The 17,390-nt window shown below is 52.6% G+C and overlaps 1 protein-coding gene across 1 annotated transcript; it reads left to right on the top strand.

The window, feature by feature from the left end:
• The first annotated feature begins 1,178 nt into the window (after positions 1–1,178).
• LOC104050098 (olfactory receptor 1E16) lies at positions 1,179–4,082 on the top strand. Its single transcript, XM_064469081.1, has 2 exons — positions 1,179–1,199; positions 3,084–4,082. The coding sequence occupies exons 1-2, from the start codon at positions 1,179–1,181 to the stop codon at positions 4,080–4,082; spliced, it is 1,020 nt and encodes a 339-aa protein (XP_064325151.1).
• Positions 4,083–17,390: the final 13,308 nt, after the last annotated feature.

The raw sequence follows: 17,390 nt of genomic DNA on the forward strand, positions 1-17,390 counted from the left end.
TCCCCTCTCCAGGCATCCTGGCAGCCTGGCTTATCTTCCTCATCCTAGAAAGGGCTCCCTGCTCCCTGTACACCACCTGACAAGGTGTCCCTAACACACCACGGCATCAGCATTTCCCACATGGACTGGAAACCTTTCCGCTGTCCCCATGGCCAGTTTGGCATCCTGTGCCACACTCATGACTGCCCTGCACTGACCAGACCACTGGGTCTCCAGCCAAGGAAGACTGCTCTGTAGTCCCAGAGCTCCTGTGCCTACCTAGTTTTCCTTCTTTTTCTTTCCCCTAAAGCCTTGCAAATGCCTGGTGCCAGATTCCTCTTCTCCCAGTGGACATAGCCCCACCACAAAGACACTTTGTACCCTTGCTGCAGGAGACAGAGCATTCATTCTTCCTGAATTCAGGTGCAGGCACGCTCCCCGCCTGCAGCCGTGATGACATGCAGCAAACCTCTGAAGACTATCCTCCCTCCTTGATGTTGTCCCTGTGCCCTCATGTTGTCACTGGCCACTCTCCCTTTGCCATAAATTGTCATTGTCCTCCTGGAAAACAGGGAGTGGGTGATGTCTGACTTCCAGGGCACTGAACTGAGACGCTCTGCAGGGCTGCCTGTCCTTCAACTACGTGGCTGAAGGGCATATATTAATCTCATAACACTACAAGCAATTTTCACAGTCTCCCTGCACTCCTTCACCTTTCAGTGCAGTCTGTGCTTACTGCTTTTCAGGCTCTTTTCTTTCCTTGCAGACTTTCCACTCTTTCCAAATACCCTCCTCAGTGTATATACATTGTTCATTTGCTAGGGGAGAAGCCCTGCTCCATGAGCCTCTCCCTTGTGATTGAGAGGGAGTTTTTAGCTGGGTTTTGTACCTTTGCTTTCATGAAATCCCAGCTCTTTTCTATTTGCATGCTTGACTTCCCAAATCTGCCCAGCTGCAGTAACCAGCTCTCCTTGCTTGCCCTGATTTGTGCTTGTTCACAGCCACAGCCACCAATCTGCTCCTATTGATCTTCCCATTTACGCAAAATGGCATTGACTCATGCCTACTCTAGCTGAAGTTATTTCCTCAGACAGCTCTTCTAAAAACAGCCTGTTTTTCAGGAGCAGATACAAAAAAAACCCATCAGCTCACTTCATGCTGTGACCTGGTGAAGAGATGTGTGTGATATCATATCTGGAATGACCATTACAGACAAGGCTGTGATTTATAACATCACCACCCCTCCAATGAGTTACTCTTCCTGGAAGAATTTCTCTCCTGGGGCTGTATCCTTGCCCCAGTCTGCCTGAGGGATCTGTGACAGGCTCCCAGCATCAGCCAGGCAGACCTTCCTTCCCTCCTTCCCAAGGCAATTTAGATCCAGGAAGATCTTTCGATGGTGCCTTTCAATGTCTTGTGCTGTGCTACCCTTCCTCCTCACCTCCCATTCTTACCCTCTCCTCCTGTGTTCTCCATTGCCTCTGCTCTGATCACACCAGCTATTTTTCTGATCTCTGGGAACATCTGCTGCCATGAGCAGCTCCATGTAGTAATTTGAGTCCTCCACACCAGCTTTGCCTGAGGTCACAACCATTTATGTTATTTCCTATGGACCATCTGCTCTTCCTAAGCCAGAGACACCAGCCTTTTGCTGCCCATATTGCCCTCCCAGCTGCTCTTATCCCTACAGGTGCTTCCCTTCCCTCTGTGGTTATGCCCTGGTTCACCAGCTCCCGCTCTTCCAGCATGAAGAGTACTTGCCTTTCCTTCAACCTCCATTCCCTTCGTGGTTCAAAGTGTGACATCAGATCCCTGAAGGCTTCTCCCATCCTGCTGGTGTGCCTCCTTGCATTAAGAGGAGTGTATCTGTGGAGGATCCCAGCTGCTCAAGCACCCCAGCCCTTCCTGTGACACCCAGCCTTGGGCTGACTGCTCCTCCCTCCATCTCTGCTCACGCATGCACCCCAACTGCTGGGTGCCAGGGCAAATCCACAGCCCATCCCTCAATCTCTGCATTGTGGAGCACATCCCCAGCATGGTGGGGTTGTCCTTGTTCCCTCTTGGAGGGAGTTTGCAATGTCATTTGAGGGTGCTCAAGTCTTCTCAGCCTGGCACCCACCTCCTCTTTGCTCCTGGCAGATGCTCCACTTCTCTCTGGAAGGACCTGGTGACAGCTCTGTTAGTACCAACAGCTTCTTGCAGGCTTACATGAATCTCTGATCATCTCCTTACTACTCTTCCTGTGGATTCAGTAGTTTTAGGTTCACACTCAAAGTCTTCTGTATCTCATCTTCGTTATTCCTGAGCTCCAGTTTCTCGTTAGATTCAGAGTCTTTCACTTTTCCTGCAGCCTAGTGTCTCTGCTTTCCCTTGCCACCCTCAAGCCTGTTTGAACTGCACAGTCATCTTCAGATGCCTTTTTGGTCCTCCTATGATCTCTCAGGCTCTCAGAGGTCCCTCCCTTGCATTACTTACTAGGTGTGAACATGAGGCTAACATCTACAGTGCAGTATTTGCTAGCAGACACCTTCTTTGTCCGTATTGTATAAAAATTTCTCTTTTTTTTTTTTGAGATCTGCTCCCACGATCTGTGATGGAGAGGGGAAGCAGGAGATCTCTATACCTTCACTAATGATGTAAACACAATTTGCTCCCATGAAGGGTATCAACTGTTCAGGCAGGGTCCAACCTGTCACATTTTGTGGGATCTTTAGACCAATCTCCAGTTGCAGCCCAGGAAACCTGGAGGGGCAAGAGGAGCTGCTCTCATCCACTCTCATTTAACAGTCCCTGGGACCCCTAATGATTGCAGTGGTGAGGTCCCAGTTCTCTCTGGTGTCCTTCAAGTGACACAGAGTTGGGGGTCGCCTTGAGGATCGAAAACCCATGGACTGTGACTCGCCACCGGCCCTCACAGGTGTATCCCCCCTGCCAAGACCCTGGAGCGAAGTGTGAGGAGTGCCAGGGCAGTGGCGTGGCTTCAGCCCACTGCACAGCAGAGTGGAGGGCTGGTGATGTCCACGGCAGGGGTGAGCACTCACCTCCTTTCTACCTCTCCTTATCTCCTCCTGCTCTCCCTGTAGATGAGCCCCAAATCCCTGCAGTGGGGGAACCTCAGCAGCCCCACCGTGTTCCTTCTTTTGGGATTTTCAAGTGCCTACAGAGCACAGGTGACGCTCTGCCTATGCTTCTTGCTCATTTACCTGGTGACGGTGCTGGGGAACCTGCTCATCGTGACCCTTATCTGGCTGGATGCTCACCTGCACTCTCCCATGTATTTCTTCCTGGGCCACCTCGCCTTCCTGGACATCTGCTACTCCTCTGTCACTCTCCCTAAGATCCTTCGAGACTCCTTCTCACCGCAGAAGACCATCTCCTTTGTGGGCTGCATCACACAGATCTACTTTTTCCTTTGCTTTGGGGGCTCCGAGTGCATACTCCTGGCTGCCATGGCCTATGATCGGTACCTGGCCATCTGCCACCCCCTCCACTACCCGGCATTCATGAGCAAGAAGATGTGCCACTGCTTAGTGGCCATTGCGTGGCTGAGCGGCTCCTTCTCATCCCTGGTCCAGGCCTTCCTCACAGCCCGCTTGCCCTTCTGCGGGTCCAACATGATTGACCACTTGTTCTGCGAGATGCCCTTCTTGCTGAAGGCATCCTGCAGCCCTAATGCTCCCCTCAACAAGGCCACCTTGTATGCTTTGGCTGGGACTGTTGCAATGGGCTCTTTCCTCCTTACTCTCTTGTCGTACGTTCATATCATTGGGGCTGTCCTCCAGAAGGGAGCAGGAACACAGAGGGCCTTTGCTACCTGCACCTCCCACCTGACCGTGGTGTCCCTGTTCTTCGGCACTGGGGCCATTGCATACCTGGTGCCTCACTCCAGCAGCTCCAAGGAGATGGATGAGGTCCTCACCCTGCTGTATGCCGTTGTGACCCCCATGCTCAACCCCATCATCTACAGCTTGAGAAACAGTGAGGTCAAAGGAGCCATCAGGAAAGCCCTGCACAGGGGGGCGTTACAGATGTCCACCAAGGGTGCAGGCATCACTGCTGAGCAACCCCGACCCTCCCCACAGCAGGGATACGACTCTCAGTGACCCAGCACACATGAAGGAGTCTGGGGCTCCTAGTTGGGCAGTGCCACGTGGTGCTGGGGACACACAGCCAGCAGCTCCTTGCTCTGCCTCACCAATGCATCCAACGCTCAGACCCATTATTGCCCAGTGGGGACCTGCGAGCTGGGTACCTAATTCACAGAATTGTCTCCCTTTGTGTCTGAAACTCACAGCGCCGGCTTCAGAAAGCCCAACTCATGCAGGTATGACCCCAGGCCAGTGAGCTGTGTCTCATCCCATCCCAGGGGCCAGGTACTGTCCTCCCAGTGTGGAGTACTGCAGAGGTCTTCACTCTCTTGGACCAATGGCAGAAAGATGGCACACCACGTCCTTTGGAGACCTGAATAGACTAGGAGGGGATTTTTAAAATTGCTAACTGCTTGGCCATGGGAGTTCTCCCAATAAGCAATTCTGGGAACTTTTTTCCTAAGAAATAGATATTGCCCAGGTAGAGAAGCTGTACTTGCTGCCACACACTGCTTTTGATGTGACGGTGCCCACGGTAACCGTTATTTTTTTTAATCATTTATCTACACCAGAGCTTTGTCAGGCTTTCTGGAAGGGCTTTTATTCCTAAGCAGAGCCCTTTCTGAGGTGAAACACTCAGTAATGCTCAGCAGTAATGCACAGCTGTTTGTATCTCCTGTTAAGTGGTGGATAATCTTGCCTGGGCTGGACTTGCAGACGCTGCAGAGCCGGATGTCTTTCCCTTAATGCAATAAAATATGCATAAGGAGGAAAACCATTGTCAAGGGATTGATCTTTGTAGTTTCAGGAGTCAAAGTTAATCCCGGGAAGAGAGAGCTGCTTCCACATGCAAAATGGTGGTGAGAAGGCAGGAGCATGGGTGGGAGCGAAGATTAACCTGGTTCATGATGTGCCTTCAGGAAAGGTTCAGGGGCTCTCAGCAGCACATGGAGTTGGGAAGGTGCTACCTGGTGGTCATAAATAAAGGGACATGAAAGGATTCTGTGATCACTGCTCAGTGTATGCACGAAGATACTCCTACAGGCACAGTGAAACACATCCTCCCTGGACCTTGGCCGAATGCTGGGTTGGGATTTCTTTACAAGTAAGACTCTGACTTAGCAGAAATTATGGGAACTGGTTTCCTGTGATTGGAAACACCCACGTCCCTGATGAAGCCAAGGACTTCCCAGTAGGAACCCAACGTGCCTTATCCTGCTTGAGTGAGGATGCCACACGGCCTCCCAGAGCACATGGACAAGGCAGGGCCAGTGGGGGAACCCAGTTTTTAGGATATCTACAAAATCAGCGTCTCCTTTGGAAATAAAATAGGAAATTTCACATCTCTTTCCACCCACAGTGGCCAGGGCACGTGAGCCAGAGCTGTCTGCCACCCCTCTGCTCTCCCCACAGGGAAACCTGTCATTTCATTTCTGCTCCTGCCACATGTAGCTACTTTCATATTTGGCAGGGTATGCACCTCTGGAGGTGACAGGCAGGGAAAGAGGATGGAGGACCCCTGTGGCAGGGAAGGGTCAGGCACCACAAGTCCTGAGTGTGCTCAGTGCTCTGTCTTCATCACCTTGTGTCACTGATGGGCCAGACCACACCATGATACGGGCCAATGGAGCTTGCTATAAAGACCAGCAGCATCACTAGGGATAAAAGAAATATATATCCTTCATATCAAGCTTATCTGTCAGGGAGATCCCTGCTTTCTCTAGAGCAGAGGTCTCCAAAGCAGGGCGCATGCGTCCCGGGGGTACAAAAGACAATCCATTGGGGTGCAGGAAGAAGTATTTTTGGTACCATTAATAAATAAAGTAAAATAAAATAATATTTTAAAACTAGTATTCATCTAATCTTTATCTTGTCCTTTTAAAAGTGTCTATTACTGTGTATGTTTTACAATGTACCTGTGTATAATTTATGAATAAACATACATATATTGGGTGTGGATGCTCAAAAGTTTTTCATTAGTAAGGGTGCACAATTAAAAAGGTTTGGGGAGTACTGCTTTACACCACCACATCCAAGCAAAAAAGGGTCTGGGGAAGTGAAACTTTATATCCAGCAAAGGAAGATGTGGGGATGAAATAAGGACCACTTATGCAGATGGGACATATGCAGCCCCTGGGACCAGGTGGGATGCACCCCAGGGTGCCAAGGAGCTCATTTGGAGCTCTCCGTCGCTCTGGAGCCTCTTGCTTTGACCCCACAGAAACCATTGGTGGGGCTGAAGCGGGCAGAGAATTTTTGCCCCCTTCTCCCTGCTGTCTCACAGAGGATCTGAGGGAATCACTCTGGCTCAGACCTCAGTAGGAACATACTGTTCAGCTGCAGGCAGGGAGAAACCCAGCTAATGATGTTATCTTGACACTGGCCATCACACAGACAGGGGACGAGGGAAGGCTTTCATAGAATCATAGAATCATAGAATTGTTAAGGTTGGAAAAGACCCCCAAGATCATCGAGTCCAACCTCCAACCCACCACTGCCAAGTCCACCACTAAACCATATCCTCAAGCACCACGTCTACCCTTCTTTTAAATACCTCCAGGGATGGAGACTCCCCCACCTCCCTGGGCAGCCTGTGCCAGGGCCTGACAACCCTTTCGATGAAGTTTTTTCTAATGTCCAACCTAAATTCCCCTGGTGCAGCTTGAGGCCGTTTCCTCTCGTCCTATCGCTTGTCACTAGGGAGAAGAGACCGACCCCCACCTCGCTACAACCTCCTTTCAGGTAGTTGTAGAGAGCGAGAAGGGCTCCCCTCAGCCCCCCCTTCTCCAGGCTAAACCCCCCCAGCCCCCTCAGCCGCCCCCCAGCACACTTGTGCTCCAGACCCTGCCCCAGCCCCGCTGCCCTTCTCTGGACACGCTCCAGCCCCTCCAGGCCCTTCTTGTCCCGAGGGGCCCAAACCTGAGCCCAGCATTCGAGGTGGGGCCTCCCCAGGGCCGAGCACAGGGGCCCCATCCCTGCCCGGCCCCTGCTGGCCACACCAGGGCTGACACAAGCCCGGGGGCTGGTGGCCTCCTTGGCCACCCGGGCACTGCTGGCTCATGCCCAGCCGGCTGTCAGCCAGCACCCCCAGGGCCTTCTCCGCCGGGCACTTCCCAGCCCCTCTGCCCCAGGCCTGGGGCGCTGCCTGGGGTTGGTGTGACCCAAGGGCAGGACCCGGCACTGGGCCTTGTTAAACCTCACACAGCTGGCCTTGGCCCATCGATCCAGCCTGCCCAGGTCCCTCTGTAGGGCCATCCTGCCCTCCAGCAGAATGATGCGTCCACCCAGCTTGGTGTCATCTGCAGACTTGCTGAGGGTGCACTCAACCCCCTCATCCAGATCATCAGTGAAGATATTGAACAGGACCGGCCCCAGCACTGAGCCCTGGGGAACACCACTCGTGACCAGCCGCCAACTGGACGTGACTCCATTCACCACCACTCTCTGGGCTCGGCCGTCCAGCCAGCTTTTAACCCAGCACAGAGTGCACGTGTCCAAGCCGTGAGCAGCCAGCTTCTCCAGGAGAATGCTGTGGGAGACAGTGTCAAAGGCCTTACTAAAGTCCAAGCAGACAATGTCCACAGCCTTCCCTCATCCACTAAGCAGGTCACCTTATCATAGAAGGAGACCAGGTTAGTGAGGCAGGACCTCCCTTTCATAAACCCGTGCTGGCTGAGCCCGATCCCCTGGGTGTCCCGCATGTGCTGCGTAATGGCATTCAGGATGATCTGCTCTATGATCTTTCCCGGCACCGAGGTCAGGCTGACAGGCCTGTAGTTCCCCAGATCCTCCTTCCGACCCTTCTTGTAGAGGGGCGTCACATTTGCTAGTTTCCAGTCATCTGGGTCCTCCCCAGTTGACCAGGACTGCTGATAAATGGTGGAGAGTGTCTTGGCAAGCTCCTCTGCCAGCTTCCTCAGCATCCTTGGGTGGATCCCATCCGGCCCCATGGACCTGTGAACATCCAGGTGAAGGAGCAGGTCGGTGACTGCCACCTCTTCAACAACCAGGAATTCTGTGGACCATCTCCATCTCCCAGCACAGGGGCCTGACACCCTGAGGATGACCAGTCTGACTATTAAAGATTGAGGCAAAGAAAGCATTAAGTACCTCAGCCTTCTCATCTTTCCTGGCGAGGTTACCTTCCACATCCAACAAAGGAGGGAGGTTCTCCCTGGCCCTTCTTTTGTCACCGATATATTTATAAAAACATTTTTTGTTATCTTTAATGGTGGTGGCCAGTTTAAGTCCCAGCTGGGCCTTTGCCTTTCTAATCTTTTCCCTGCTCAACCTCACAACATCCTTGTAGTCCTCCTGAGTCACCTGCCCCTTCTTCCAAAGGCAGTAAGCTCTCCTTTTTTTCTTGAGTTCCAGCCAAAGCTCCCTATTCAGCCAAGCCGGTCGTCTCCCCCACCTGCTCGACTTACAGCCCATGGGGACAGCCTGCTCCCACGCCTTTGAGACTTCCTTCTTTAGTAACATCCAGCCTTCCTGAAGGGAAGTCCTGAAGGGACTCCTTTGCCCTTCAGGACTGCCTCCCAAGGGACTCTGTTAACCAGACTCCTTAACAATGTTAACAATGTTAACCAGACTCCTTAACAAAGTCTGCCCTTCTAAAGTTCAGGGTCGTGGTTTTGCTGACCCCCTTCCTTACTTTTCCAAGAATCAAGAACTCTGTCATGTCATGGTCGCTGAGCCCAAGACAGCCTCCGACCACCACATCACCCACCTGGCCTTCTCTGTTCATAAAGAGCAGGTCCAGCAGGGCACCTCCCCTGGTTGGCTCGCTTACCAGCTGCATCAGGAGTTATCTCCCACACTCTCCACGAACCTCTGAGACTGCTTTCTCTCTGCTGTGTTGGATTTCCAGCAGGTATCTGGTAAGTTGAAGTCTCCCACAAGAACAAGGGCTAGAGATTGTAAGACTTCAGCCAAATGCTTGTAGAGTACTTCATCTGTCTCCTCATCCTGGTTGGGTGGTCTATAACAGACTCCCACCAGGATATCTGCCTTATTAGCCTTCCTCTGACCCTTACCCATAAGCACTCAACCTTATCATTACCGTCACTGAGTCCTAGACAGTCAAAACACTCTCTAACATACAAGGCTACCGCTCCACCTCTCCTTCCTTGCCTGTCCCTTCTGAAGAGCTTGTAGCCATCCACTGCAGTGCTCCAGTTGTGCGAGACATCCCACCATGTTTCCGTGATGGCGACCACATCATAGTTTCCCTGGCGCACAATGGCTTCCAGCTCCTCCTATTTATTGCCCATGGTGCGTGCATTGCTGTAAATGCACTTCAGTTGATCTATTGATGTCTTCTCCAACACAGGCATGCCACCCCTAGGCTCATTCCTAGCAAGCCTGGTTTTATCCCCTTCCCCCTTTGCATCTAGTTTAAAGCCCTCTCAACGAGGCCTGCTAACTCCTGAGCCAGCACCCTTTCCCCCTCTGCGACAGGTGAACCCCATCTGTCTCCAGCAGGCCTGGGGCCATGTAAACTGCCCCATGATCAATAAAACCAAAATTCCACCGCTGGCACCAGCCTCTGAGCCACGTGTTACTGAGGTGGGACTTCCTGCTCCTCTCCGTATGCCTCCTGGCTACCGACGGGATGGAGGAAAACACTACCTGCGCTCCTGATCCTTCAAGTAATCACCCCAATTCTCTAAAGTCCCTTTTGATTGTCTTTGCACCTCTCAGCTAACTCATCACTGCCAACCTGAACAACCACTAGCAGATAATAATCGGATGCTTTTACCAGCCTAGGGAGCTTTCTGGTAATGTCTCTTACCCTTGCCCCAGGGAGGCAGCAGACTTCCCTATGGGATGGGTCTGGTCAGCATATCAGACCCTCTGTTCCCCTCAGAAGGGAGTCGCTTACGACAATTACCCTTCTTTTTGTCTTACCAGTGGCCATTTGTCATGGTTTAGCCGGCAGCTCAGCCCCACGCAGCCGCTTGCTCACTCCCCCACTGGTAGATGGGGGAGAGAATCAGAAGGGTAATGCTCGTGGGTTGGGATAAGAACAGTTTAATAATTAAAATTTTAAAAACCAACAAAAATGCAGTGGAAAGGAGAACAATGAGAGGCGCGAAACCCGGGGGTGGGGGGGAGTGAACCGCCAAAACAAACCGCACACGAGGCAGCCGCTCACCGCCCGCCGACCCGACACCGCACCTCCCCAGGCCGCAACTGCCCCCCCTTAATATACTGGTCATGGCGTCACATGGTATGGGATGAACATGCCACTGGCCAGTCGGGGTCATTCCCTTAGTTCATGGACCTTCCATGTAAAATGTCCATTGAGTTCACCCAGTCCATGACTCTGGGCTCCATCTGCCGTATCAGTCTCTCAGGGTGGGAGAGGTGGGGTGTGTGGCGTTGGGCTGCTGCGCACCGAGTCAGTCATCGCTCCGTCACTGCTGCGCTTCACTTGTTTCACAGTTTATCTTCCATGGGTTGGGAGGCTCGTACTCTGATATCATTGATACAACACAGAGGTGACACACAATATTATATAGCAGTTCGCATTGTGCCATTCAGTTCATTGGCTGTTTTCGCCCAAAATCAAACCCCCTTGAGGCACACATCAGATTTCTCCATCCTCCCGCATCACCCACCAAGTGCACCCAGGTCCTCGAACAAAAGCAACCCCATGAATGGGTTTGCCTTTGCCTGAGGCAGGAAGGACCCAGACTGTGTTGCCCAGCGTACTTTTTGCATGCACTACAGGGACTCTGTCCCCTTCCACAGTATGTAGGATTTCTGACTGGGCAGGGCCAGCTCACCTGGCAGATCCCCTCCTGTTGACTAACCAGGTGGCCTTTGCTAAATGTGTATCCCAGAGCTTGAATGTCCCACCCCCCCCATTGCTCTCAGCGTAGTTTTTAACAGTCCATCGTACCGCTGGATTTTTCCAGAGGCTGGTGCATGAAAGGGCATTGACCCCTTCTCAGCCAAAACCAGCACACCGTTGTAATGCGTGGGGCTGACTGGTTCCCTCTAGTCAACCCCTTGGGTGGATCACTGTACCTTCATCCTCCTGGCCCTCAGGTTCCAGAGCCTCGTAACTATTGTGTAAGGGCACCTGGCGGGGCGAAGTCAGCCGGGAGAGGATTCGCCTACTGCGCTGAGCAGGGATCTGCATCCCTTGACCCTGAGATCTGTGCTCTGAGCTGCCTGCGCAGCTTGTCTTTCTCACAGTTGTGCTGAAGATGAAGGTCATTTTTGTGCTCCTGGAGTTGATACTTCTGTCAATGCTTCAGGCCCAGGCAAAAATCCCTCTGAAAGAATATTTTGATGGAGAGAAGGTAGTGCTGCTGGAGGGAGTTTTCCCATGGTGGAGGATGGGGAAGACGCCTTGCTTGGACATGGTCTCCCCAAGGGAGCAGAGATCAAACAAAACCCACCTGCCTGTTTTTGCAAGGACCCCAGTTCCTGCTGGAAATCAAAGCCCCTCAGGTTTCCTAGCATTCAACAACATGACATGTGGGTGCTTGAATGCCTTAGTGGGGCAGCCAGTGTCAGGGTCAGGGTCACAGAGTACCTGGGTTTGGCCAAGCAGATCTTGCATTGCGTTAGCTCTTTACGGCTTACCGCTGTTGTACCTGGCGGAGGAGATGCCTGTCCACCCCCTCAACAGCCTGGGCAGAGGAGGGAGTGGTGGGTTCCTTCTCTACCCCTGAATCTCTCATTGCTTTCTGTATTAATCAGTGCAGAGCAATTCTCTCTATCTTGCTGGGAAGTGGTGGACCATCACCATAGCTTCCCACTCCAGCTCGATCAAAAACCTCAAGAAAAACAGGAAGATGTCTGTGAGCACCAGATTTCACAGTGATGGTGAAATGATCATCAAACGTTTAATTCCTGGGTAAGTGTGAGTGCAAATCTACTCATTCACTATGGTATCACCCAGGTCTCCTCTCCTTCTTGCTCTTCACCTCGGTTGGTTCTTGAGTTCTTTGTAAGACGTAGAAAGAACTACATGGGTCCCGGGGCATTGTTACTTCCCATCCTGGTGACACATGTGTGCTGATTGTGTGCACAGAGCACAGTTGTCAGGAGCTGGTCTCTCGCCTCCAACCTGGAATGAAGATCTACCAGCTGTAGAAAAATACGGTGGACTTGGGAGCACCTGCCATGTGGCTGGAGACTTCAGGAGGTGAGACCAGAGGGACTGCTGTGCCAGAGCTCTGCGCCCAGGCAGGAGATGTCCAGCTGCTGCTCCTGCTTCCAGTTCGGACTTGAGGTACAGCCTAGTTTGGCAAAACTGGAGCAAGGGGCTATGCCAGGAAGGCCTCCAGCCCATGAGGGAGGTTGTTCCTTCAGGTTCCAGGCTGAGTCAGAGAATTACTTCATTACCAGGTATTTGTAAAGCACCTTCGAGTGGGCAGTGTCAGGGACTAGAGAAGCATCACTAAATCACAGAAATTACATCTTTGTATTTAAACTGTCCTTACCAGTGCAGGATTGTCTTCAGTCCTCATTCTGGGAGCATATCTGAGAAGAGAGGCCAAAATCAACCAAGCTTCTTCTCAGCAGAGATGTCTGATGTGGCTTCACATGCTTTAAAGACCTGATCTGAAAATTAGATTCTTCTTTTGTCTAGCACTGGCTAGAGGATCCTACCTCTGCATTCATCCCAATTAATTTGGTGACAACCCTGTTTCTCCTAGAAAGGTGTCCAGTCTTGGTTAGAGGATGGTGAGAGATGGACATCTTAACATTCCCCTGACATTGTTAATTATGCCTTGTCTCTAATTGGAATTGTCTGAGCTCAAGCCTCAGATGCAGCTTCACACCTCTCCAGAAGCTGCTTAGGCTGGAACAACAAAATGACTTCTCGAGCTGCTTTTTGAGGAAGCCCACTGGGAATGCTTTGCATACCATCAGCTGGAGTCCAGTGGTCTTTATTTGCTCTCCAGAACTGCAGAATGTGAGCAGAGGATGATGGTCCTAAAAAAACCTGATTAATCTGATCTATACACAAACTCCCATAAGTACCAGGGGAGCATGAGGGAGGAGATGGGACCTGACCCAGCAACAGAACTTAAGCCCCCACCAGAACCATGGCACCAGAACCATGTGAGCTATTCCCCACTGTGTAGGTGGGAGTTTCATGTACTACCACAAAATGTATCATGGGGAGCTAGGGATTTCCATGCCATGCTCCCTGGGCTCCCCATACCAAACCCTTCAGATAACAGTGCTGCCCCGTTAACGTCTCCACCTGGGCATAGGGAGGCCTGTCCAAGAGCCCAGCCCCACGCCCCCTCCCAACTCTCCGGCTCTCTCTGTGGAGCATGCTGGAGTTGGGATTTGGGGGTGATGCCACCTGGGGCAGAAAGGTCCCTTTGCTGTGAGGCACAACGGGGCGACACCAGTCATCAGTGCTGGTCACTACTGGGTTTATTCAGGGAGAAGTTGTCCAGAAGCATCCTCAGTAAGACCCCCAGCCTCCAGCATGTGAAGCAGTGCTGGGAGACCCCTACCTCTCTCTTAGTGCAATTGAGTCCCAGCAAGTCCCCTGTGGAGGGGTAAGATCATAAAGCTTGTAGATTTGGGCTGTTAATAGCATGCTTTGTTCCCAAGACTAAATAAACGGCATTCTTTAGGCTCTTCAGGGTTTAGGAGCCCTAATGATGGTTGGAGGAAAGCAGTGATGCTTCTCACAGGAATGGTAAGAACCTATGGCTTTTAGAGGGCTGTAGCCCCAGGTGGTCCCAGATCCATGGGATCACCCTGAGAAGGAGACATCCCAGCCAGGGCTGGAAGTGACCATGTCCCACAGCTGGGGGAGAGGCACGGATGGTCCTGGGAACAAGGCTGGCATGCAAGGAGGTCCCACACTATGCCAAGGTGAAGGCGGTGGGGATGGGTGGGATGCCACCATCTGGAGGCCAGTGGGTAGGCAGAGAGAGGGACTTCAGGGACTCAGTTGGGTGCACAGGAGGTGCAGGGTGGACAGTGGGAGATGAAGAGGGGTAAGGGGTGTGCAAGGGTTGCCATGGAGGGGTGCTGTGTATGTGGGGTGTAGAGGAAGGGTGTAGGGGATGTTGTGTGCAGGGCAGGGATGCTGGGTGTGGGGGTTGTAAAGGAGAGGTGCAGAGTGTGTAGGGTAGAGGGCTTCAGACGTAGAGGTTGCAGAGCAGGGGTACAGGCTAAGGCTCAGGCAGGCAGGACATGTGTGAGAAGATGTGCACAGCTGCTCCAGGAGCTGCTGGAGCCCCAGGAGCTCCGGGAACTGGGAGGCTCAGCCTGCATCCCGGCAGGAGGTAATGCCCTGAGCTCATCCCCTCCACAAATGACAAGTAAAATGTCCCACCACTTTCTCCTGCAGGGAAAGATCTCACCAGCAGTGGCCTGGTCAGTACAGACTATGCCAGCTACACCATCCTCCTCGGCAACTGGCAATACCAGGGGCTGACAATCTCAGTGCTGTTTCTGTACAGTAAGTGTCAGAGGAAACATAAAAAGGAGCAGTAAAGCCCAGGGAGATGAGGGGTGTTGGGGGCTGACCCTCCAGCAAGCCCTTGCTAGTGAGACGGGAGCTGCTGGACAGTTTCTCATAGAATCATAGGATCATTAAGGTTGGAAAAGACCTCTAGGATCATCAAGTCCAACCGTCACCCCAAGACCACTGTGCCTCCTAAACCATGTCCCCAAGTGCCACATCTACACTGTTTTTGAACACCCCCGGGGATGGTGACTCCACCACCTCTCTGGGCAGCCTGTGCCAGGGCCTGACCACTCTTTCAGTGAAGAAATTTTCCCTAATATCCAATCTAAACTTTCTCTGCTGTAGCTTGAGGCCATTTCCTCTTGTCCTATCACCAGTGACTTGGGAGAAGAGACCAACACCCCCTTCACTACAACCTCCTTTCAGGTAGTTGTAGAGAGTGATACGGTCTCTCCTCAGACTCCTCTTCTCCGGAATAAACAACCCCAGTTCCCTCAGCCTCTCCTCATAAGACCTGCTCTCCAGACCCTTCACCAGCTTTGTTGTCCTCTGCTTTGGGGGTGCTGGCAGGGCTTCATGGGACCCCCAAAGTGCTCCTGGTGCTCCTCCCTTGGGAGGAGGAGGAGATCTGGGGACATTCAGCCAGGCTGCAGCCACATCTCTGTCCCTGCAAGTAGGGACACTGAAGTGAAACCACAGGTGTTGGAGAAATTCAGAGACATCATGAGCCAGATGGGACTTCCCAAGGAGGAGATGACTGTGCTGCCCAAAGCCAATAAGAGCGACTGGCAGCCCCCATCCCCAGGTCCTCCGTGCTCAGCTTTTTCATGGAGCGCAGAGGTGGTGAGAGGTAGAGGGTGATTTTGGCACCTTCCTGTGGCTGCTGCACTGAGAACGACAGGGAGCACGGCTCAACATCTGGGCTGGAGGTTCCCTGGGATGCACTGAGCTGGGGCAGGCTCAGCCCTTGCAGGCAGTGCATGGGGTGTGAGGCAGAAACACTGCTACCAATGGGCTCCATGGGGGATTTTAGCTGGCCCATCCATCTGAGTGGGCACTGAGCAGCTTTCTCCAGTGCCCCCTTACTTATTGGTCTCCTCTCTGGTGCAGGAAGTGAGCCTCATGCCTCATTGTGTTTGCAGAGGAGTGCCCTGCCTTCGGAGTAGGTGAGCCAGAACTCTGTTTCTCCCATCCTGGGGCTGGGACAAGCCCCCAGCATTTTCCCACCATCCCAGTTGGAGCCTTGGGCACAGGGACTCCTGGTACAACTTCCCAAAAGCAGCCCAAAAGTGACCCCCAGCCTGAAGTGTCATTCTGGGGAGAGGTTGAGCACCAGATAAAGTCCAGAAAAGCCACTTTTTTCTTTTTTTATTTTCTTCAAAGTAAATTGTAAGATCTGAAACTCAGCATTAGCAACAGATGTGGCCTCAGCCTGCATTTTGGGAGACTGGGAACCAGCAGTCATCTGCAACAGGCCAGACCCTTGGAGCTGGGTCTGGGCTTGTGGCAAGCAGCAAGCTCCCTCCAGAGAGGGGGAAATGCTATCAGGGCATCCCAGGATAACTCAGGCTGGAAGGGACCTTTCGGAGGTCTGTAGTCCAACCCCTTGCCACAGCAAGGCCCAGGTTACTCAGGCTCTCATCCAGCAGAGTCTTGTAAACCACAAGGGTGGAAATGGCATGGTTTCAGCAGGTCCTTCTCTGCCTTCCCCAGGAGAGCAGGTCGCACCTCACCACCAGCCCCACTCACCCCCGATGGGTCAGTGCTGCAGGATCCAGCTCAGCTCCCCGCTCTGCAGCCCCCACTCAGCTGGTGGGCAAAGAGGTTGGTCTCTCTGTCACTTGTGACAGGGACAACACAGAGGAGCTCAGCTTTTTCAGAGCGTATTGAAATCACTGAGTTTATTAGGGATTCCTGTCAGCATAAATGGGATGTCTGTCCCACTAACCCTTTGGTTTGGCCCAGTATCTGCCCCAGCAACCCTCTAACCCCACCTTCCTGCAGGTCAAAAAGCATCAGATTAAAGATGTGGTTACTGGCCCAGGCATGGGCACTTGCCTCAGTTCTCCCAGTACGCTTGCTGGTCCCAAAGGTGCATGTTAAAACTGAGAAGCAGTTAATGAGTACAGAGCTCCAGCAAATTCAAGAGCAAAGGAAATGCAGAGTCTTTCCTCTGGAAGCAAAATCCTGGATTTGCCTGTACAGCTGGCAGGAGCAAAAGGCCAAGGAAATCAATGAAGAAAGAAAACTGTAAGAGATATCTATTCTGCTGGAGGCAGATAACAAGGCTGCAACGAACATTGTCCCCATGGCAAGCCCCACACCGTGCTGTCACCTACCTCTGCCTACACTTTCCTGCCCAGCCTTGGTGACAGTGAAAGCATGGGCAGGTAGCAGCCCCTGCCAAACCCCAGCCCAGTGTCCCCAGCATGCCACATCCCCAGCCGCTCGCAAATCTTGGAAAGTCACAGAGCAGGCTGACAGCCTGCCAGGGCACTGCTGACGCTCTAACAGGGCTCCTGCCATGAGCACCGTTGGCTGGGGCCGAGCCCAGCCACGTGGCGAGGCACCGGCCGTGGGAATCCTTCCACTGAGAATTAGGGATAGAAATGGCACCACACGTTGGCCAGCAGGATCCCGAGCAGTGGGTCCCATGGAGCATCACATCCTCTTGTCCATGCCAAGGTCTCGGGTCTGTGCCCAGAGCATTGGGCTTGAGATCAGATACCTGGATTTTGCAAAGCTGCCTGTCTCAGCACCTGTGGGGGAAACCCTCATGCAACCCTGAGCATCTCTGCAGCACACAGGGGCACCGCGGACAATAACGTGGGACCCCTGCCAGATGCGGCAGTTGGCATGAC

This window comes from Phalacrocorax carbo, chromosome 18 (assembly GCF_963921805.1).
Source record: "Phalacrocorax carbo chromosome 18, bPhaCar2.1, whole genome shotgun sequence".
In the NCBI taxonomy this organism is placed as follows: domain Eukaryota; kingdom Metazoa; phylum Chordata; class Aves; order Suliformes; family Phalacrocoracidae; genus Phalacrocorax; species Phalacrocorax carbo.

Bases quoted from the DNA above. Each gene is read 5' to 3' on its own strand.
- LOC104050098 (XM_064469081.1), top strand. From the start codon at position 1,179: ATGACCATTACAGACAAGGCT. The intron at 1,200-3,083 runs GTGATTTATAAC...AAATCCCTGCAG, and splicing joins TGACCATTACAGACAAGGCT to TGGGGGAACCTCAGCAGCCC.